The sequence below is a fragment of the Habropoda laboriosa genome, unplaced genomic scaffold (genome assembly GCF_001263275.1).
Source record: "Habropoda laboriosa isolate 0110345459 unplaced genomic scaffold, ASM126327v1 scaffold523, whole genome shotgun sequence".
NCBI classification, from domain to species: Eukaryota; Metazoa; Arthropoda; class Insecta; order Hymenoptera; family Apidae; genus Habropoda; species Habropoda laboriosa.
The window spans coordinates 482,737-507,323 of NW_017100752.1; the positions used below are offsets into that span (position 1 = coordinate 482,737).

The 24,587-nt window shown below is 36.9% G+C and overlaps 1 protein-coding gene across 1 annotated transcript in view; it reads right to left on the bottom strand.

Annotated features, from left to right (window-relative positions):
• Positions 1-16,213, bottom strand: part of LOC108577167 (paired mesoderm homeobox protein 2A) — a 51,006-nt gene extending 34,793 nt beyond the window's left edge. The window contains exons 1-2 of the mRNA XM_017940276.1: positions 16,096-16,213; positions 4,563-4,768 (exon numbers count right to left, since the gene is read on the bottom strand). Of these exons, the coding sequence (XP_017795765.1) occupies positions 4,563-4,768; positions 16,096-16,180 (291 nt within the window). The 5' untranslated portion in view covers positions 16,181-16,213. The remainder of the gene's footprint in view (positions 1-4,562; positions 4,769-16,095) is intronic.
• Between the last annotated feature and the right edge of the window lie 8,374 nt (positions 16,214-24,587).

The following is a 24,587-nucleotide window of genomic DNA, read 5'->3' on the forward strand; positions in this document are numbered from 1 at the left end:
CTTCATCAGATTACATCCGGCATTTAAATTCTATAATCTTTGCTCCTCGTTATATCGTTTAATCTTCATTGCTTGCTGGCAGGCTTTCCCTAGGGTCGTGTTTGCGTTAAAAAAAAGAAAGAAAGAAATGTTGTCCGAAACGTATAATTGCATCGATTAAATGCGTACCTCGTACAAAGTCTCGTTGACCGAATAAAACTTAAACGAACGTATCCTTTCCCCTTTGAACAAGGATATTTGTCTGCTAATAAAAATGTTCAATACGAGAGTTTTTTAACAAGCTCTGTGCAAACTTAATTGTCGTTTGAAATGTTTCTTTTTTTTTTTTTTTTTGAGAATTTATATTCGCTAATTTGTCGATATTGCACTTTGAACAATTTCTGTTTTGTTAGTTTGTTCATAAGAGAGCTCTATAATTCGACATAAATTAGAGAAAAATTCGTTCAATATCGCTCTATTATTAATATTTAAATTACACGACTTCGAACGATTGAAAATTTCCATGGAAAAATAAAGAATCTCTTAATTGGCACATTTGTTAATCAGAAGAGTTAAGAACGAATTAATTCAGCTTGTCTGTTGGAGGATAAAGAAATTCACAGAAAAATCAGTTAACAATGTATCCAGGAAAGAAGAGGCATTTTTTGATAATCAGTTGTTTTTTTATTTCTTACTGTGGAAGTTATTTAAGTACTTGTTGAATTATTTTTCGAGACCTATGGAGCTGAACGTTAGGTGGCAATTAAGTATGATTTTAAGGCGGCCCAAGATAATTGGGCAGATGATGATTCTACACATAAAAATAAACCGAAAATGAGGAATAAAATTTTCTCATAAGAAGCTTAGTTTCCAAGAAAATTGAATTTCAAATTTCTGGCGTACGCGTGCATTTAACTACCTCTCGACTTTATGTTTGTACTAAGAGACGACAATGTCGTAAGTACTGAAAGTACGTTTATTAAAAATTTCCTCAAGTTCAATTTGGATTACCGAACGAATTGTTAAAAGTGACGTCCTTGTTGATGCATATAAATTCTTGCTCCTTGAATCAGAGAGTCGTGAACTACCCATACTAATGAAAATACGTATAAGCGGAGTTTATAGAGAAATCTTTAAATTTAACCTTCTCCAAAACTGAGCACCTTATGAAAAAATTTTATTCCACATTTTCGGTTTATTTTTACACGTAGAACCACCTTTTGCCCGGTTGCACCACTCGCCCCGGCTCACCCGGTGTATAGAGGCCACGTTTCCGGGGTCTGAGTGCCCCGACACTTACCCCGAAGAAACGTATAACACAGTACCGCGGAAACGACGTTGGATGGTGGTGAATTTAAAAAATAAAACGACAGAGAGAAAGAAATCCGCAGAAAAATCAATCAACCCTCTATAACCTGATTTCTCTTCGTTCGTGAGAAGGAAAATTTCGGTTGATGCTTCGTTTACATTTGGTGGGGGAAACACGAATAGATATAAAAAATGTAACATTGCACGAGAAGACAAGTATCGGTTGATTTTTTTTACATTTTGATGAGATAATTATTATAATGCAATTTTTGAAATTGCAGTTATTATAAAAAATTGGCTGGCAATAATGTAATAGTACAACAATATAATGCAATAATAAATAAATAAAATGAGACTATAAAATACAGATAAATGGATACGTAACTTTCAATAAATATAAAAAGTACTTATTAGAAATTTAAAAAATTGTAGTAATTATATGTATAGCAGTAAATAAATAAAACGAGACTGTAAAATATAGATAAACGGATAGGGTACCTTCCAATAAATATGAAAACTAATTGTTATAAATTTTAAAAATTGTAATTATCATAAAAATGTAATAATTATATGTGTAACAGTAAATGAATAAAACGAGACTATAAAATGTAAGTCACATGGCGTTGTAGAGGGTAAAGAAAATATAGAAGAAAGAAAATCGTTATAAAAGGGTTAATTAACAATATTTCATCGTTAACTGTATTCGTTAAATTAGGTGTATGTGTCGAGGAAAAAAGATCTCTCTGACAAAATTCTGACATGGCTAATGTGGAAAAAGGGGGAGGAATTAAAAATCTGACAGCAGCAATCGGATATCCTGCAGATGTTCCAACAGGATTTCAGCAGGGAATCGCTATTACTGCCGGGATTCTCTGTAGCACGAATTACGCCGGTGCGAGTAAATATGGCCAGGAGGACGTAGCCAAGAGTACAAAGTAATCCTGGAGATTACCGGCTTACTCTGTCAGAAGATTACGTCAGGTCGAGGGTGTCAGCACCTCCCGCGGGAGTCGGGTGTACCCCAAAATTACCCCACATCTTGCGCTTTTGCTCTTACACCACGGATCCATCGTCACGCGTCGAAATAGTCGATCATTATCGCTCGTTTGACCGTACACTTTCGTCACTAACCTAACCTTTTGTTCCCTCAGATCGTAAATTATCGTTATACGAGTTGCAATACCTACATTGTGCGATGAACAGATTTATGGTACCTTTTTGGTAGTATTTATAAATTTTCTTTAGTTTAAGTTTGATATGATATAATTGTTTCTGGTATTTTCTTGAAAATTGAAGAAATTACTGCTAGTTGTCTGTTGGTGCGTTGAATATAGGTTAGTTTTTGGGTTATCGTGCTCAATATGCTGCGTTAAGGAGAGATTTATGGTATTTTTCTGGTTTCCTTCATTTCTGGTAATGTTTGTGAATTTTCTTTCGTTTAAATTTAGCATGACACAATTGTTTTCGATACTTTCTTGAAAATTGAAGAAATTATTGCTAGATTTTCTGTTGGCGCGTTGAATATAGGTTAGTTTTTGGGTTATCGATGTTATACGCTGTTATTAGGCTCGTTATGTTGCGTGATGAAGAAATTTATGGTACCTACACTTCCGTTTATAAGTATTAGGACACTTGCTGAGTGTGAAGCATACTGAAATCTACTAAAATTTATTAAAATTCACTAAAATATACTAACGATATTGTGAAATTTTCTGAATTCTATTAAAATCTATTGAAATCTTTTGAAACCTACGGAAATCTTTTGAAACCCACGGAAATCTACTGAAATCCACGGAATTCTAACCTAACCTAACCCTAAATTCTAACCTAACTTATGGAAATCCACTGAAATTGACTGAATTCTATTGGAATCTACTAAAGTCTATTTTGGGAATATTTTTTCTTGTATTATTTATTCAAAAATTGTAATTTTTTTTAACGGAACACAAGCTTAATAACTTTTGAAAGGTTTTAAAAACAAAAAACTACATTTACAATTATTATTCGAACATTAAATTTGTTATATGAAACAGAGGAGATTGAGCACATCTGCTAAAGTGCATTCGCATTAGCATGCGATTGTATATTATAATAAGTTAAAAGTTAATTGATTACGGATCCTGTCATCAGCCAACATTTCCATTTTATTTTATTTTCCTCTCCTCTGTACCATTCATTTGATGGTGTTCCAAATTAATTTGGAGAAATAAATGCGAAAAAACGTACCACTCGAAATAATTAAGAGATTCCCGTGTTTGGAATATGCATTAAATGCTTCTGATGGAAAAAAATAATATATGCTTAATTTTTTAAAATTTTTACTAATATTTAGTTTATTTAGCTTAATAACTTTTGAAAGGTTCTCCATTTATGTAGAATATTTTTTAGACACTTTTTATTTCATTCTAAATGTTTCCATCATTTTTAATAAAGAATAATCTTCAATTTTTCTTATTATTGTTTACGATGGATGGTTTAATTTCAAAGAAAAAATCTGAACAATAATTCGTTACTGAATTAACCATCACTTGACTGAACACGTGTAGTAATTTCATTTGTTGGATTTTAAATATACTACCATTCGATGTATCTTTAATAAGATTTCATTTAATGTTTTCGATACGCGATGTGTAATTAATTAAGAGGAAAAAATTATCTGAAATTTCAATCTATTAGGTCATCCCGTAAGTTCGTGCTGAGAGCGGAAAATATTTTAATGAAAATTCAAGGAAATACTCTAGTGACGACATAATAGTCTTATCGAAAAAATAAAAAAAATTGTAGAACGAGAAGGCGTTTACGTTTTTTCCCCCCCAAATTTAAAGCTTCGTTGGAAATATTGATCTAAATTATAAAATTCGACACGAACATATGGGATGACCTACTTTAAGAAAAATACTATAGTGACGATATAATGGTTTTACCAAAAAAATAAAAAAAAAGTTAAAAGTAAGAATAAATTAAAAAAGTGGAATGAGAAGGCACTTACGTTTTCTTTAAATCAAATTTAAAGGTTCGTTGAAAATATTATACTGATCTAAATTATAAAATTTAACACGAACTTATAAGATGACCTAACATTTAAAATTTACCGAATGTGTTACAAACCAGATATGTTAAAAAAGAAGATTGTTTTGATCGATGTTCCAAATAAGGAAGTATAGTGTGAATTTTGTCCAATTAATTTTTATTTAGATCCGTGTAATTGTCCAAGATGGTGAGTCTTTAGTATACCTCGTTTCTGGTGTCACATTCACTCGATCTATCGTACTAACCTGAACTCTGGCCTCGGTTAGGTTAATCTTCATTGCCAGATCTTCCCTCGTGAAGACATCCGGGTAGTGTGTCTGCGCAAACGCTGTCTCAAGTTCCTCCAGTTGCTGAAGAGTGAATGTTGTTCTGTTTCTCCTCTGCTTTCGCCTCACGCACAAATCGTCACCGACTCCGTGCAAAGCTGGATGATAAGCAGAGTAACTAGTGTCTGTAACAAAAACAAAGGAAACTCCTTATTCTTCCATTTTTTAATAACAATCAGTTGACAATTTTTAGTCAAGCCTAAAAGTCAAGAAAAAATTGATAAATTTATTATACATTATTGTTTTTCAATTTCGTTTGTGTATATACATATATTCAATAATATACTGTTTCAATCAGAAACTGAAAAATGACAAACTGACACGTTTGATATTGGAAATCAAAGTTTCCTTTTATATATCGAATTTTCTTTTATCAACACGGCTCGGAAAGAACGTCTTTTCTGTACGAATAGCTCTTAGGAACTGTGTCTGGACACCCAAAAGGTTGAAAGCTGGGGTCCGCTTATAGGACCCCTACCTACGAACTGTTTATGCAATTGTATTGCAATGTACTGAGACATTTTTGCTCTCAGGCGATATATTTCATTCAGTGTCCTTAGAAATAATCATTTTCAACACTTCATTCGATAATAGAGGTGCAGGATGACGCGTCTCCTGTCGCAAACAGTTGAGAAACAAAAGGAAATTTTTCTTCTCAGGCAACACTGACATGTGTAGCTTTAAAAAAATAATATTCAACACTTCATTCGATAATAGAGGTGTGAGAAAATCCGTCTGGAAGACGGTGAAGCGAGCCGCTTGAGGCCGGGCCCAGCACGCGTGGTGGGGGAGACTCCGCCCCTTTGGGTCTTTCCTGGGCCTGCTTCGCGGGAGAGGGGAACAAGGGACCGGCAGGACGACGCGCCCTGACTCTTCACGAGACCGTTGAACGCGTACTTTTTGCGAACGACGCTCAGACAACGCGGAAATAGTCTTCGTGTAAAATACACTGTTGCGAGAACGTAGAAAAGTTTAATTAATTTTACGCCCGCCCTACCCCGTCTCAGAGTATTTCTGACACAATTTGCAATACGTTATTCGATAATAGAGGTGCAGGATGATGCGTCTCCTGTCGCTAACAGTTGACGAACAAAAGCCGCGAATTCGTGTGTCCCGTCAACAATGTGTTAAATTAACAAAGCAACACAATCTGATCCAACGAAGAACCTTCACACCAATTGCATCCTAGCCAGGCCGTGTACCGCAGGTTTGACAAAAATTCAAAAGTGCCCTATCACCTGGTGCATGATTTAACGCGGAACAGCTAGTCGCGTTTCGCGGGCCAATTACGAGGAACACACAGCTCGTTCGTTGCAAATCCGAAAAATGGGGGCTGGTCGAAGCGTGCGCAGACAAAAGGACCAGAGGGTGTGTGCGTGTGACAGAAAGAGAGAGAAATGGATAGAGCGAAAGGAAGAGGGAGAGAGAGAGAGGTAGATAAAGCTCCCTGTGGGGGTAAACGTTACGAAAGCCAGAGAACCGCTTATCAATGATGCAGAGCAATCAGCGCAATTAATTACCGCGGCGCTAAGCCAGGGCTTAGCGAAAAACACAAATTAATTTCCTAAGCTCATAAAAATTCATGCGGCTCGCTCGCTGCCGAACACGACAGACCAGCTCTCACGAGTGTATCGACTGCTCGTGTCGCTCGCGTGTGCATCCACCTGCAATATCGCACGCAATTCACCGTGATTATGGCTTTGCTTGTATATACCGTTAAGCCACACTGCATTTTGTACAGTTGACGAACAGGCTTTTCGGGACTTTTTGTCCGGTATGTTGGAACGGGTTGTTTTTTACCTTCTCTACCTTTTTATTCTTCCTTTTTTTTTTTTTATTAATTGGTGGGTTGTGGATTAAATGGAAGAGATCGTGTTTGTTTAAAAAATTGGAAATTTGAATTTTTCGATAATAGGAACTGTGGAGTGTTTTCGAAAAAAATATGAATAACATGAAGTTTTATTATTTCTCAGGGTGAAGTAAAACTTGAGGGATTTTTATTATTTTTGTCTTCATTCTGTCTTGATACAATAATTATTAAATTATTAACAGCTAAAAAAATCAGAATGCTCGTATACTAAAACTGGAAAAATTTTAAGTGATTTTACAGTACACTATGTAATTGCAAGAATTAAATTTAAATAGATCAAACTCAAAATCAAACTCATAAATACATTACCATAAACGTAACTATGGCATTAGTTTTCATTTCATCTTACCAATCACCTCGTCTATAAAGACCAAAACAATAAAATAAGATTTTATTATAAAAATAAAATAAAATTACAAAAGTAGTCTAAGAAACTACACGTCTGTGGTAACGTTTTAATCTTTAGTGCATTCTTTCTTTCAACTATATCTACAATTAAGGTCTTTGGGTCAAAAAAGACCCGAAGACCAAAAGCCCCAAAAAAGACCTTACGTGTAACAATTTTTACCAGCACGCCATATGAACCTAGACAATACACTTTTAATATATACTTAAGAAAACATAATCTTGATAGCAGCAGAAATTTTTGAAAAAAATTAAAAGGCGATGGGTCGAAAAAGACCCGACCACCGGGCAAGGGTTAAAAACAGACGTCTGTAGTTAAAGATTAAATCGTATAACAGTTTCTCTACGAATACAACGGGTGTGCTAATACTTATGAACGGCAACGTGCATATTTCAGCGAAAAATATCCACATAAACTTCGCGTTAATTCCCGTTGCACTTTCTGATTCAATTTCCTCGAGGCGGTCTCGCGACGTCCCAATTTCCCGCGTTTTTTCGCATTTTCAAGTCGACAACCAACCGGTGTGTCCGTAGAAAAGCGCAAAATTTCGGCAATTCGATTGCGTCGGCACGTCTGTTTGCAACAAGTCATCCACACCGGAAACGAACTTTCATAACTACCGCGGAACAATTATACCGTCGAGCAAACTCGTATCGTGTCACTGGCAATAGTCTGCCGCCTCTGCAAAATTAATGCGATCGTTCACGAGAATTTTCCCGTGCAGTATGTATGACTTTGCAATTGAATTTCCCCGCGATCGATGTCCTGTCCTCGCGTTTAATAGCAGTCTTCTCGTCGCGGGAAATTGTCCGCCGCCCATCCGCCCCCAACCCCTTCCTCGCGCAGCCACGAACGTTCTCTGTAATCGTCGGGATTCGTTTATTAAACGGTAATGTCAATTTCGGCGTGCATTTTTTACGCGTCAACCTTTCGCCGATACGAAGTTTGTGCATTTGCTGAGATTCTAACGGCGGACGAAAGTTTGTGAAAACTGAAGAATTAACGATTGCCTTTGAGATATTTGTTATCCTCAGTCTCTTCGATTTTTAGCGGCAGAAGCATCGGGAAAATGAAATTTCTTTCAGTTTTGGTTTGTAAATAGATATTTAATTTTTTTGATACTGCATTTTTTGTCATCGTTATAAATAAGAATAACTACTGTCATTTTGATCAGTAAACTTGCCTCAACTTTCCCTGCTTGAGAAAAAAAAAGGCAGTCGATAATTTTATTTTGAACAATTTTCTATTTAGCTTAATCTATAAATATTGTTGATATTTTTATAATTTTTGCAGGGACAATAGAGGGAGGTATATAGAAGATGTATATATAATTTGAAGTTAATCGGATCGGTAGTTTCTGAGAAATTGTGTTAACCAGTTTAAGACACCTCATTTCGAGGAAAACGTGTACATGCAATATATACAGTGATCATTTTATTATCTACCGCTAGACTTCAGACGTGCGTAACTTTATGAATATTTGTAATTTTTCAAAAATTCTTTCAGCAGAACACTTTGGTACCTTCAAAATAGAGAAAGAAAAAAAATTGATTTCATAGGTTCAATTCGAGCTAACTTCCATAAAGACGTCTAACAGATAATTGAAACTTTGATTCGATATTAAAGCAAGATCAAAATATTCGTTAAATGTAGTGGAATTGTTTCTTCAAGACTGAATCTACTCTTCACGATTAATCCAAAAATCTCTTGACACCCCTAATTGAAATTCACTGACTCAGCATCTCCAAACCATTAACAACTTCATCCAACATTATCTCAACAAACCCTAAAGAATCGGGGTCAAAACAGAAAAGAATGGGAAAAGAATCTAGGCCCTTTGTTCGCCTGAATGAATTTAATATAGAATAGAATACAATTTCAAACTAATCAGGTCATTATATTCTAACAAATCTTGTCAAACAGTTCGAAACGCTTTTGATCAATTTTGATTACTTTCACTTTAAAAAAAAAACGCTTAATATTCTTAAAACATAAACAAACTTATATACAAAAAATCGATACTAAAAAGTCTTATAGTTCCTTCGTGAAAAAATCTCAAAAAACAGCTAATACCCCTATAATCACGTCATTAAGTTCTGAAAAGTCATGTTAACTAAATAGTTTCAAACACGTCCTTCACAGACGAACGCATAACGAATCCACAAGGAAATCTTCATTTCCAACAATGCTTTTATCAAGTGCATCGAGTAAATCACAGATTCATCATCCCCAGAAGTGTGCTTACACAGAAACCAGTAAAGTAGCAAGAAGGTAATCCGTGACACTTGAAGCTGTACATACCTAGCGGAGCCCCGTGAAGAGGGTTAAGCCAGGCACGCGTTTCGTACGGAAGCAAGCAAATCAAGGGTGTTCCCGGATAGAGGGAAACAAAGCGTTTTAAAGGCTGCACGTAGCGCGTCGACTGGGCACGTGCAAGCTTTCCGCGTCTGTTTTCTGGCAAGAAGAAATTAATCCCCCTATTGTTTTCTCCCGACGGGGAGACAAAGCTCCTGTACTCCTCGTGACGACGTGTGTCGTGAAAAAGGAGACGTGTGCAAAAGTCAACGGGACCTTCCTTGCTGGAGCGCGCGCTCGCGCACAGCTACGGGTAGGATAATAAATTGGATCAGGCGAGGAGTCTCGATGAGTTGTACGAGTTGTCTGGATCCGGGCTTCGCGCCGAGTTTAATCTAAGGATCTTGAGTGGATTTCAGTTTCGACCACCGATAAATTCATTTAGCCGAACAAAGAGCCTCGATTTTTATCCATGCCTTTCTGGTCCTACCGAGACTTTTTTTTGGGCTTGTTGAAATTACGTTGGGTGAGGTTGTTGAAGGTTCGAAGATGATGAATCGTCGGATATTGAGTCGGTGAATTTTGATTACACGAGTCAGGAGATTTTTGAACGATTTTGGAACGATGAGTGATTGAGTCTTGATTTTTTTTTTTGGTTTGCTGAGATAACGTTGGGTGAGGTTGTTGAATGTTTGAAGACGTTGAAACGTCGGATATTGAGTTAGTGAATTTTAATTACCTGAGTCGAGATTTTTTAGATTAATCGCGAAGAGTAATCGGTTACCGAGACTTGATTCTTTTTGAGTTTGTTGAAATAATGTTTTGGATGAGGTTGTTGAATGTTTGAAGATGTTGAAACGTCGGATACTGAGTTAGTGAATTTTAATTACCTGAATCGAGATTTTTTAGATTAATCGGTTATTAAGTCTTGATTCTTTTTGGATTTGTTGAGATAACGTTGGGTGAGGTTGTTGAATGTTTGAAGATGTTGAAACGTCGGATATTGAATTAGTGAATTTTAATTACCTGAATCGAGATATTTTAAATTAATCGCGAAGAGTAATGAGTGATTGAGTCTTGATTCTTTTTGAGTTTGTTGAAATAATGTTTTGGATGAGGTTGTTGAATGTTTGAAGATGTTGAAACATCGGATATTGAGTTAGTGAATTTTAATTGCAGGAGTCAGGGGATTTTTAGATTAATAGTGAAGAGTAATGAGTGATTGAGTCTTGATTCTTTTTGAGTTTGTTGAAATAATGTTTTGGGTGAGGTTGTTGAAGGTTTGAAGATGCTGAGTCGTCGAATATCGAGTGAGTGAATTTTAATTACAAGAGCCAGGGGATTTTTGGATTAATTGCGAAGAGTAATGAGTGATTGAGTCTTGATTCTTTAATATTATTAGTGGTAATAAATATCATTCCAATATTGCACATTCCACTGTTTTTACTATTCAAGAAATAAGCTAAGAAATGAGCTAAATGTACATTCTCTCAGTATACTTTGAAAATTCGTAGAGGAACATTTCATCCTTGGTGCTTAAAAATAAAAACCTTTTACAATTTTTTTAACGGAATTATAGGCGAATGAATTTAAAAGTCTACCTACTTCCTACTAAAAATACATTGAAAGAACTATTTTCGATGTGTAATTATTCTCCTTGATACAATATCATCTAAAATAAAAATCAAACTATATTTTTGCAAGTAAGGTATATATTTCCAATTTCACAGTCCAAAATACATTAACACTTGCCTGAAAATTTCTTCCTACAGCCCTGGCCGAGGTTTCAATTCTCCGAGCGCCCATATTTCTGTCAATTTCATTACCTCGACACCCGAAACATGATCACTTCAGCTCCTGAGGACTCTTACGACCACTACACTCTTGCAACATACTCTCTCACATCTTTCACAATTTCTATCCTTATCCCAATAAAATAATCGAACGAAAAAAAAAAAAAAAAAAAAAAAAAAAAAAACATAACGTGTGATCGATCATCTTTCTCTAGCGTTCATACGTTTTTCTTTTCACTCGAAGGTTCCGTGGAAAAACTAGTCACAGAACGAAATCTAATGACACCCCGACCGTCACTAATGACGCTAACGAGCTAGTTAGATGTTAGAGCGAATGTCGGTGGGCTCGGACCCTGCGCCAAGTGAACCCACTTACCGACTTATCACGTAGTTACCTAATCTGTTTATCCCAACGGGGGAGACGAGGGTGGGACGCCAACCAGGGCCAGCTGGAAGGGTGCACGGACGTCCCTGAGGACGCTCCTTCCCCGTCCCCTTTTGCACGAGAGATCATCTAGCGGGCGTCGTTTTGACGCACATGTGTCGTGGAAATTACGCGTCTTCAGTTTTACAAAACACGAAGACGAACGTGGTGCGTGTTTACTGACAGCGTGGGATATCTGGCGGACGTTCGACGTGAAAAGTTCAAAAAGGGGGTTGCGACTGATTTTTCAGCCCAGTTTGATTTTTATCGAAGACCACCTTTTTGTGGAATGGAAAGAAATTGAAGAGAATGTTCCACTTTTTTTTTTGCAATAGTTAAATTAGAATCGAAGATCTTTAAAATTTTTGAATTTTTGTGTAAAATATTTTAGTGTATTTATGATTTTTATATTTTAAGGACGATGCGATGTTTAATTTTTGGACAAAGAGTGATAAGGATTTTAGAGGTTTTGTTAGACACAAAGAGAAGTTATTTTGAATTTCTTTGGAGAAGTTAATGTTCACACTTTTCTCAACTTGATGTGCTAAAAATGATCAAATTTTTTATTATTTTCTCGGTGTACGAAAATAAGTTTTCCGTTATTTATAATGCTATAATCTTAAGCTTTTGTCATAATAGAAAGGATAACGCAACGTGGAAAGTGACGGAAAATAATTTTAAAAAGTTGCACTTGCTCGAGGATTTGTTGCGTACGTGTGAGACAAGAGCATGGGCATTAAAGGGTTAAAAGAACGTAAAATGGCAAGCAGGAAATATGAATTTTACATTCTTGAGAAACATTTATGCAACGAAATCTGATGAATTTTATTTACATTTAGAGAAATGTGGAGATTTTCTTAATTTAGTATTATCTTGATGCCATAAAAATGATTCTAAACGATAATGTTCTGCACTTTTTAACTCTTTTTAACAATATCTAACTTTCTGCTAAGGTGGGAACAATTTTTGCAACTTTAAAAATATCTTTAAAAAATTTTGAATTAATTAAAACAGACTTTCAGACTAAAAACTCCAAGGAAATGCAACATACTGATGTGTATTTAAACATGCATGATAATGTGACCAATTTTGCCATTTCTTTCATAAAAAAAAATAATGTGACCAATTTTGCCATTTCTTTCATAAAAAAAAAATCCGCCCTTTGTAACCATTTAAATTACGCATAAAAATGTTCTCGTACCACCATAACTAAATAAAAAAGATAATTAAATGACCTGTTTTTTACATGGACCGCCCTGTATATATCCTACAAAATCTCTCGTCTCGTGAACGAATTTTCGTTTCTAAAGTATCGAGGAAAAAACAAAAAAAAAGGAAGTGAACTTTCTTTCGAGGAATCCTTCGTATTTTTCGTCGCGTTCTAATCGACGATAAACGCGCGTACAAATTTCACTTGATATTAAGTGAAGAGGTACGGTGAACGCCGGCGATAAAGGGAATGATAAATGCGCATTAAAAACATAATTTCACTTTGCGCCAGGGAAATCAATATTTTATTTAAACTATATTTCGGGCCTAGATGGAAGGGCACTTACACACGTCCCTGAGGATACCGTATCTCTCCTCCCTCCTACACCTACGGTCCCCATTCGATTATCTACCTACCACATGTATCTCATTGAGGTTCATAATATGCAATAAAGTGAGTATATGCATCGTGACCTGAAGAACCATGCCCGGTAATGTACGAAAAAAAAGAACATAATGGAATTCCCCTTTGTTGCTCCTTTAATTCCTTATAAAGTTTGGAGAAAAGAGGGGTTTATGTTGTGTTTGATATTGGATAATGTTTCTGATACTTGATCAACGGTTTTTTTTTTTATAGGAATTGGGAAGAAAACTGTTTGACTGTATTGTGAATTTAATCCTACCTCGTAGCGCGTACTTTCGTTTGAATATAGGTTTAAGGTGCTTGGGTCAAAAGAGACCCGAAGACTTTATGCGTAAAACTTTTCATTACCAGTTTGCCATATGAATCTAGATAATAAGTTTTTAATATAATGTTAGGGGAATATAAATTTGATAACGTAAAGGGTGACCGAAAATAAAAAATTTCTCAAAATAGAAATTAAAATTGAAAAGAAAGTGACATTTTTCACGTGTCAAATTATAAAATGTTAAATTTGAAAATCCAAGGTTAAATTTAAACAAAATTAAGTATAATATTAACTATGAAAGAAGTCCCATAGGAAAATACTTTTCGTCCACAGAAATTGAATATTAATTCTCACATAAAGGGTGACCGAAAACAAAAATTTTCAAAAATAGAAATTAAAATTCAACGTGCAAAAGAAAATTACATTTGTCACATGTCAAATTATCGAACGTTGAATTAAAAAATCCAAGGTTAAGTATAAACCAAATTAAGTATAGTAACCGTTATAAAATGTCCCACAGAAAAGTACATTTCCCGACGGTCGAAAAGTTCAAGTGAAATCAGGGTCGACCAGTACTTTTCTCAAATTTCAACTCGACGTTATTGTTCGAGGCAAGAGATATCCACAAACAGGAGTTAACGTGCACAACAGAAACGAGATTCGACTTGGAAAACGATCGGTGAATAGGCAAACTGGCGTCGAAGTTCTGAAGAGCGACTCGGCACCGCCGTCGGGACGCGGTTTAACCGGAAGTTGCTTCGAAGTGCAAATTAAGTTTAGCGGCCGTCCAGTTTGTAGCGTCCATTTTGCGTAACTCGGTCTACTCGGTAATGTAACTTCATCGATGTGTTCCGCCAGAGCAAGTGCCGGTACAATCAATCTCCCTTTTCTCTCTTCCTCCTGCTTTTCCTCGCCAACTACCGTCCACACACCTTTCTGCTCGATTTTATTTCATCCCACCGCGATCTCTATCCTCTTGATTTTCTAAATTTCCTATCCACGTATTTCTCTCTTCGTTCGATCGATAAAAATTATCATCGAATCACGTGTGTGCACTTCGAAAATATTGTCGTTTAAAATGTTTTTAATTTTTTATCGTTACTGATTGTGAGCGAAGCACAATATACGTTTTATCTGAATTTACGTAAGTTTTCCCATTGTTTCAATTGGCATAAGAAAGAATATCAATGCTAAAAATGATTTTAACAATATTAAAATTTTTAAAAAATTAATTCTTTCGTGACAAACATTTGTCTACCGCTATTATTTATCTGAAGCTTCCTTTTTTTTTTTATATTTTTGTGTGATTTATGTTATATACACTATTTATTTGGTGCCTTAATTTTGGAGTCAAATTGTCATAAAAATTACGGTTTTAATTGTTACGCAATGAAACCTGCAGGAACTGAATTAGTAGAAAGACAAGACAAAGGAAATTGGGTGAGAAGTAAAAGCGAAGTTAAAATACAAAATTTGAGCCATAGAAACTAAACGGAAAAGTTCGGGTAACATTGAAGTAAAAATTATTCATTACAGGAAAATAAGAAAATATTAAAATAATTATAAGGAAATAAAATAAATCCTATTTTCATATTTATTTATTCCTTCAAAAACTCGTTCCTTAACACTGCACGTAATAAATGACTATTAAAAATGTATAAAATATTTTGTACTGATACTTAAACCTTAAATGGATACTTCCATCGTCGTTTGTAATTCTTGTTATGTCAAGGGTGATTTGAGAAATTGAATTGACGTTCCTTCATGATACAGCTCGGTTTAAAATCTACCCTCGTGCCAGCTAGAGTGAAATTGCGGAAGGATAGTAAGGGGGGGAAATAGATGAAAAAATGCAAGATTATGGGCGGAATCAAATTTTTCTTACGGGAGTAAATCGGGACGGAACAGTACTCCAGGGACATTCGTAATCATGTCGCCGGAAGCTACGGGGAAAAGTTGATATTACGTATAACGTGTTTGTAGACTCGATTATTATACTGTGTAATATTTAGTGGAATCCTTTATTTCACATTCTTCGTAACCATAATTCCCTATACTTTACTTGACGTTTAACATTCTCCATTGATAATAACTATAGTTTAGCAATTTTCTCTCCATTTTAGAAGAACGCATGAAAAGAAGGAGTTCAAATTATAAATTGAACGATTCTTGTAACGTATTGAAAACTTTTCCTGCAATAAACACTTTTACACTAAAATTTCAAGAAAATGTGCGATTCTTCATATATTCACCATTTCTATAAAACTCAATATTTTCCAAAAATCCTTCGTACTTCGTTAGTAACTATCATACAGATAAAGAAAATTGTTGACATTTTGCTCCAAGTCAAACCGTGTAGAAGCAGGGGGCAACATCGTGAGGTACCCATCGAAAACGGAGGTTCACCGATGCGGCTGTAGCGCCGCCATTTTGCAAAGAAATTAAATAAAAAAAATACCTTTACATTCCCAAAGAGTAATGCAATAAAACCCACCTAAAATTTTTTCGATAGAGTGAAATACTTTCTCAAAAAAAAATGTCGAAGTTAGGTATCATTTTCACGTCCCTAGGGGGGTCTAATCCCTCAAGAGCGTAGGTAATTGAATGTGCAAGTTAACCAAAATTCCATCGAAAAGCATCCTGTCACTATTGACAATTTCGTAGACAGACGCAACCGGACAGATCCATCGAAAGGCAAATTTTTCTCAAATTTGAATTACAACCCCTTCGGCAAGACAGCCAGAAACAAATAGAATATCTACTTACAAGGGTGAGTGGCGGCGAATGGGTACTCGAGGGTTGGTGGTAATCGTGGTGTTGGGAGACCCGGGGGGCAGTGGTAGCAGAACATGCCACCAGGTCTGGCCACCGTCCCACCCCCCGGCCCTCCACCCCCTCCTGCCCCAGGCACCTGCGGCTGACTCGACTGCTGCTGCTGCTGTTGTTGCTGCTGTTGCTGCTGCTGTTGCTGTTGCTGCTGATGCGTGTGATGGTGGTTATTGTTCGGCTGGTGAGTATGAACTGATCCAATCTGTGAGCAGAGAGAAAGAGACGTTTTCTTGCGTAAGTCGCGAATCATTATTCTGGGAATGTGAATTGGAGGCTGTCACGAAGTGCACTATCGTGGGTATTTCCGAATGATTTATCGGAAGAAGAGAAATTGTGTAATTAACGGTTGACGGTGGTAATTGTTTCTTGGTATGGTTAATCCAGGAGCGGACTAATGGTGAAAATAGTGGGTACAATGTGAAGATGAAATTGGGAAAAATTAATTTTTGTCAGTGAGATAGTTTTTGGTTGTAAGTGTAGAATGTTTAATGCGGTTTTGAAATGAAGTTTCATCGTTTTGTAATGTATGATTAGGTTATAAAAATAATCGATACGAATTGCACTTGAAAGCAGTTTCGTGTGAAAATATTTCTTCCAAAAATATCTAAATTATTTCTAAAAATATGTTTTTTTTTTAAATGTCTTAAAGTGTGTAATATGTATCTGTTTGAAATTATTTCCGATACCTCGCGTTTCTTTACATTTTTTACTTCATTTCTGCTGCAGCATTGCAAACAAGGTTACGTGAAGTATAATTTAAACGTAGTTTCATTAGGAAAGGTAGGTATATTTAATACCTCTTGAGATAACTTCTCGTTAATCAGGTTGTTATAATTCCATTATATTTATCAAAGTGCAAAGTACATGTAATTTATACAGAGCACTTCTGTATAAACAATTATCAAGGCAAAGTAAGTTGAGCTTTCCTATTAAAATGTTAACCTGGTTGTAGATTTTAACTATTCAATTACCGTTCGTAACGTTGTAGAGAAAGTCAGACTATCCACTTACATACACGAAGTAATTATTCATTAAATTGGTTCTTATTATGTAAGTATACGAATAATAATGACAATATTGTGGAAGTAATTGTTTTTCCCTTTATAATTAAAGTTACATATTGCAATTAATGCAAAAATTCAATTATATTAGCCCTTTTTACGGCAAATTTGGAAAAGATAATAGATCAAATATATAGGGTGGTGCAAAAACAATGTCCATCTAGAATATTTCTGTTTGTAATAATATAGAAAAATGTTACACACAAAATTTGCATGATACGAAGGAGGACATAATCTGATGCAAATATCTTTCAAGTGGAGGAGATTTCAAGGTCACCTCTTTTCTAGAAGTGCATACTGGAATACTGCTTCCAAATAAATTTGTTTAAACGAATTTTTTGCATCCAAACTTGCTAACTAATAAACGTTCTCTACACTGTGTTCCCTATATTTATTGCAAGAAAATTTGTTAATTTAAAGCACAATAGAATCAATCAAATTCAATCTTGCACCCTCGATACATTTCCATTAATTTAATAACAAAAATCACTAAAACTTGAAATATTTAATCACCATTTACCATTTAGTCACTATTCAGTCTTAAACGAATCAATATCACACATGGAACGCTCAACCGTTACATAGGGAACCCAAATGTCCTGCATACATTTTTATTTTTAAACATCGACGTGAAGATGTTCAAAAACTGCAAATCCAGAGCAATTTTACGATATTTTCACAAGATCACAAAAAATTGTTAAAGAAAAACGCAAAAATGGGTATCTACTCAGTTGCCCCCACAAGGGTTAAACAAAGAAAAAAAGAAACCTAACACACCCGAGTCGTCGTAGTTTACAAATTGAGCAAACCCAACACACACCGAATACCAAGCCTCACATCTTGATATTCCCCCGTCTTCTGGAAAACGCGAAGATGTGGCGCTCTCAAACGGCTCCACGGCAGCATCGAAATCACCCCCGAAATTCCATTTGCGATCCCTCGGAACGAAGGCCGCGTGCATACGTAAAGCGAAACCCAAGCCGGTAATCCGTCGTCGTGGAAGGTCAGGCAGCCGAAACGAAAATTGGCTAAATTTCGTTAAGTTTGGCAGCAATTACTTTTGATACCCGACACGCGGCCGTAATTGCGTTGGCCCAAGCAGAAGCGGCCGCGCGGGCGCTGGCGTGCGCGCGCGCGCGCGACAGAGAGGGGTAATAATTCGCTAATATCAATTTCAAATTTCAATTAGTATCATCTCGACGTCTACTACCAGCCCCTCTCCTCTCCCCGTTCACTCTCTCTCTCTCTCTCTTTCTCTCCCTCTTCGTTGCTTCTCTCATGGACCCCAGAAGAGCACGGCATGATCTAAAATTCAATTTGTCCCTTGTAGCAGAGCCGCAAATGGCGAAGGAGCAACAAAGCCAGCCAGAAACTGTGCAAGTGAAACAGAACGTTCGTGAGGGAAGGAAAGAGGGGTAGTTGTGGCAATGGGTGGTGGTGGTGGTAGGAAGCAAGCAACGTGGACTCGCATAGAGACGGGGGATACACGGAGTTTAAAGCTTGCTAGCGTAGTACACGCCGTTATGCAACCAGAGATACGGCCCTGTAGGCACGCACATGCGCGACACGCCGACCCATTATAAATTGATAGCCCCGCCATTTATTAAGTTCCACCGACCGATGGCTGCTTAGGCAAAGAGCCCTCCACGCTCCTCGCCGATACGTGCATTATTTATTTACGTGAGTTTACAATCCCTTTAATGGGGATCGGCGTAATCGGCCGCCCATACGCCTCTCCTCCTCCTTCCTCCCTTTACTCTTCTTCTCCTCCACTTCCTCCTGCTTCTCTAGCTTCTCGAGCTGTGAGCGCAACGGTTCCTGCACCCCTGTCGCGTTTCCTCTTAATCGTGTTTCACCCCGCTTTTGAAAATCCACGTGTCGCTCGGGGAAATCGGAAGTAGCCCAGGTTATCCAAGTGTTCCTGACGAGGGGCGATAGATGTGACGGGTTGGTCAAGGAACGTCGAGGCTGGCTGGTTTGGTATGGGACAAGCGATTGCGGAGAGGTGTTCCCGTGTCAAGTAGGTGAGAATAAGAGTGTGCTTTGTTTTGGAGTGCATTTGGGAGTTGGTATCAGACGGATTGTACGACACAGTAATTTCTATGAAGAATAAGATCGAATAATTAATGTACATCTGTACGAAATGAAAGGACTTCGTTGAATTCGTCTCGAAAAGCGCCACCATGGTGCAAATAAAGAAATACAGGTTTCCATTTGAAAGAATCAACTTGACTTCGATATCTCCCCCACTACTGCACCTACAGAAAAATTGTTTATACCACTTAATGTGTTCCTTTATGCTAAATAACTTTTGCAGGAATATTGTTTTTGATAGCTTCAATCCCTCGTGAGATATTCCATCGTTCTCGTTTAAATGTAGCACCCTGTATGTACAGGGTGTAGTATTGTTGTAACTTTTTAACAAAGCTTCAAACGACCTATGTTCATATAACATTTTTTTCTCACTTATGCCTGTAGAAGGTGCTGACAAAGTTTAGTCGGAACGAACTGGGACACCCGGTATGTAACATAGAATGTCCGTCCGTGGAACAATTAACTCCTAATCCCTTTGATCGATCTGAACCAAATTTTGCATAATTACTCTACAGAAGCGAACCCTACGGAAAATATAGGCTACCATGAAACCTGGACACCCAATTCCCTCCCTCTGATTTTATTCTCTCGACACTTTGCGAGAATTTAAGTTTAGGGCATTGTTACGTAGGTACGCATTGTGTAACGAAGCCACAATTTTTCGGCCGTGTTACATGGGTGTCTATTGTGTGTCAGTTATAAATAAAGTCGTGGTATTTATCTCTGAAAATTTTCCAAAAGGAATTTCATTTTTCTACACCTCAACTGTTAACTTTATCCCGTGAATCTTTAAATAGAATCATTTTCAGCAAAATCTTAATTCCTCTTTCCTTTCAATCCCACGTAAATATGAAACTTCTGTCTTAAATAAAACAATCGACATGCTTAAAATCCTCCGAGCCGCTCATTTTCCAACTCCACGAAGCAAAAAGTAGAGAAAATTATATTTAATTCGAAAATTACTTAGCTAAATTCTTATAAAACTTCTGAAATAAATTATTTATTACTCAACGCCCGTAAAAATTCTGTCATTTAGTGGTATTAAGCCTAATTACTAAGAAAACGTATTTCAAATACAAAAGGACAAGGATCGATCAAATACATTGGCATTAAAAATTTAAAAAAATTCAGAAAGTAGATTTAACCACTTTATCCTCTCTCTTCCTATCAATTTCCCTCCCATCACAAGCAATCTCAAGCAAAACCAAAAAAAGAATGGTCAGAGACACGTGTAGAAAAGGGTTTCTCGTCCCTTCTGCGTCCCATGTTCCAACATTAAACGTCGTGAACCAGTGACACCATTAAACGGATCAGCCGATTAGTCGCAGGTAGAAAGAATCGAATCACCCCATGCCGATACCCCTCGACAACCCCTGCAGCCACCATTCGTTGGGTTAGAAGCGTAATGACGGAACATACGCGCCGACAGAAGGGACGAAATGTAGCGAGGCTAATCCGTGATGGGTGCCCCAGGGTGTCCCCTGAGCTTCTTACACCGCGGCAGGTCCTTCGAAAGAGTACATATATACTTGGGGCTCTCCCTCGAAAATAAACCTGCATGCGGTCCAGGGGTGTATTTGCGGTGTTCAACCATTCGGGTGAAACATTATGCCAGTGTTTTATTGTGCGATCATCCAAACTGCACCCTATTCTGTAACGCATAAGGGATTGCGGCTTCGAGTGGAGAGTGTGTTTACACATCGGCACACGCACTGGATTTGTTACACGCTCGTTATGTTACATCGAGTTCTTGTTGCCAGTTAACGGCGTTCCATGGGTGTATATATATATATGTATATAGTCTACATAGGTGACAATTCGATTCGAATCAACGTGGTTCCTGTAATTCTCTGGTAATCGCGTTCGATGGTTCGACGAAAGGGTAACGGGTGGTGCTTTAGTTTTTGTGCAAATGGGTAGGTCTTGTTGCTCTATTTTTGTTCTTTTTTTTTAGCACACTAAATTTGTTAGGTCTCCTGTTTGTGTATTTTTCTTGTACTGTTGTTGCAATTGAATTCCAGGAATTGCACGGTTCAGATCTAGATATCCTTTGGGAAACTCTACATGAGTCTCAAAAAAATAGGAGCCGACATCATTTTACCAGACGTAGTTTCAAAAGATGATTGATTTAGCCTGCACTGTGTCACAATTAGCAAATTATAAAGAAATTAAAGTTTCAGATTTTGAAATAGTGAATTGAAGAAATCAGGATTTTAGATTTCAAAGTAGCGAATTAAAGAAATTAAGAGTCTAGATTTTTCTGAGACATTTCATACTATAATACTACGATTTATCGCGCGTTGGATTCGTCTAAATATTGAAAAAATTCTACACCGAGTAAATTTTTAATATTATCACCTCTCCAATATTCCTCTCCCTACACATTTCACAAAAAATTCCCACTTCTAATCCACGCACAATACCACAATCGTTACACGAATAATACTGATAAAAAAATAACTCACGACTAAAAACGAGAAAAGTATCTTCCAAAAATTGAAATTAACAATTCTCACAGTTGAAAAATAATTAATACCTAAGCACAATTTAACCAATTTTAAACAATAGTGTCCTTTCATTTATCAGATGATTGCAAAAGTTCGTGCACGATTTTGAGGTGGGGGACCTTATCACACTTCGGCACAGATCTTTATTTTAACGTCATGTTACATTCCTATCGAAATGTTACACCTGTTGTATTCCGCGCCTGCGATTCCTTGCGTTGGTTTATTATATTCAATAGGTACGCGGTAGGAGAGCCTGACGGGAACTGGGGCGAAATAAGGGAGCTATTCTGCGCGTAGTACTATTCGACTTTATTAGACAGTTCGGTGACGTTCGGTGCGTGAAGACCGCTAGACAAAAATCTGCTGTTTCGACGGAAAAGGTTTCTAGATATAGGTTCGGTAAGTACGAGAGTAGGGGTTGGTCTCAGAGGTCAATGTAGGGAGAGGCGGTGAGGTCTAGGTTCAGCGATGAGTAAAAGTAAAGGATGATGTGGAGGTCTAGGTTTCGGGGTGACTAACGTTAGGATGATGCGGATTCGTTTACAGTTAAGGAAAGGAGGCAGGATGACTAAAAACTAATGAAAGATAGGAGAGAAGTATACGACACACCCTCAAATATTCTCATTCTTAGTCCTTAGTTTTATCCGTATTCACGACTAGTCACCCACTTTCACCATTACTCATGCTGGACTCTTCACCTTCCAACTCTCCTCTCTTCCCAGCACCCTGAAATAGCCCTATTCTCTCCATTTCCGGATTCATTCTCCATTCTACCACGCGCACGTCACGTATCACCAAAAATCTCCGTCAAATAAAGTTCTGCTTCACGCAACGACGATCCCTAAGTGTTTTAACTCAGCGGTACCCCAATATCTGCTCCTGGTTCCGAGGAATTGGAGCAAACCGGGCATCAGAGAAAGATACACCGCTTGTGTTTTATTTTCAAATAATTGTCACCTTTGTCACTGCCTTTGCACACACAGGCTTGTGTTTTATCTTCAAATCGGGCAGGAACATTTGCAATCATTCAATATTTGTTACATAAACAATCGACGTGGATCACGTTCGCGGGGCGAAACTCGCAAATATTTCCCCCGGTAGCTCGTCATACTTTTCCTATCCTGGCATAAGTATGCAAATTGCTTCATCAGAGCCTAGCCGATCCGCCGATACTGATGCTGACGTCGACGCGCCAGAGAGAGTGCCGAGTAGTCCATTACGAAGTTTACGAAAATTACAGCGACGTCAGTCCTCTATCGGTGTGCGAGTAATGTACACATCCAATGGTTCGGTAACCCGGATTATGGACATCCAGTAATCCCGGTATTCAATTATTTGGGTACACGTAGGAATATCTTGTTACCGGGCAGTTCTAATTGCACGGGGCCAGTGTTATCGAGTTACACCAGTTTAACATCCTTACAAGTACAGGCGCATCATTTATGAGAATGGAACACACGGGGCCGGTAATTGAATCTCAATAGGGCGGATTATTCCGTTAAGACCGAAAACAGAGATAGAAGTAACCGATTGCCGTGTTGTTTATCGATATTAGAATTTTGTTACTTTGCGACACAATCAGTTTTCGGGTTTTTCATTTTGTTTTTCGACGGGGAGAGATTTATTTGGAATTCTGGACTGTTGTTTTTTATTTCACTTTGCGACGACGAGGGATTGAAATTGAGAAGGGTTTGTGTGTTATTTCAGTTGAAGTGAAAGAAGCACTTTTATTGACTTTTATGTGTCTGTATTGAACTGTGAGGATTATTCATGTAGGTTTTACAAAATGATTTAATGGTTCGTAATCATTAGTCATTAACACATGTTCAGCGGGAAGCGACTAAAGTCTTTTTGCGCGGATCACATCTTGAATGAGAAGCGACTAAAGTCGTTTTGCACGGATTATTGGTGGATTACTGTTATCGATGGGCTTTTGTAATGTTTTCACAATAAGATCGGATACAATGAGTATTTTGCGTTGCAAAAATGCATTCCTATGAATCTTGCAAAAAATACAGTAACTTGGAAGAATATTATTAATGAAATTATAACAAGTTTATTAGTAGGGTACTGAATTAATGATCAGTTGATAATAATGATATTTCATAAAAATTATATAAATAAAAGTAGATTTTAAAATGGACAATCATCTGGAATTTGCTGAAATGGAAAGTGAAAGAAGCACAAATAAAAACTGGTCGAAACTGGTCTTTTTATTCCATGCTTAATTGTTAAAGAGAAACTAAAAGTTTTACTTAAAAAAAAACTACAGCTATTTTGTGCAGAAGTAATTTTGCGTACGAATTGTAAAAAATCGCCCGCTAGCCGGTGAGAGTTTGGCGGCAAAGCACCCGCGCAAGATGTGTTAATATAATAATTATGATACTGTGCATGGATTAAAAATGTGAATTGTATTAGAAAATTTTATTGAAATGTAGGTACCTATGCATACTTATCACATTCTTTCCTTAAAAAGTGAAGGATATTGGAGAGGTGATACTATTAAAAATTTACTCGATACAGAAAATTTTTGATATTTAGGTTAGTCCAACTTGCAATAAATCGTAATAATGTAGCATTAAATGTCTCGGAAAAATTGAAAATTTTTACTTCTTTAATGCACTGCTTCAAAAGCTAAAACCTTAATTTCTTCAATTCACTGTGCAATCTATCATACAATAATAATTACTATATTATTCTTATTTTCTTTGTAATCTGTATGCGTGCAATTTATCATACAAAAATAATTATTACATGTAGGTGTACA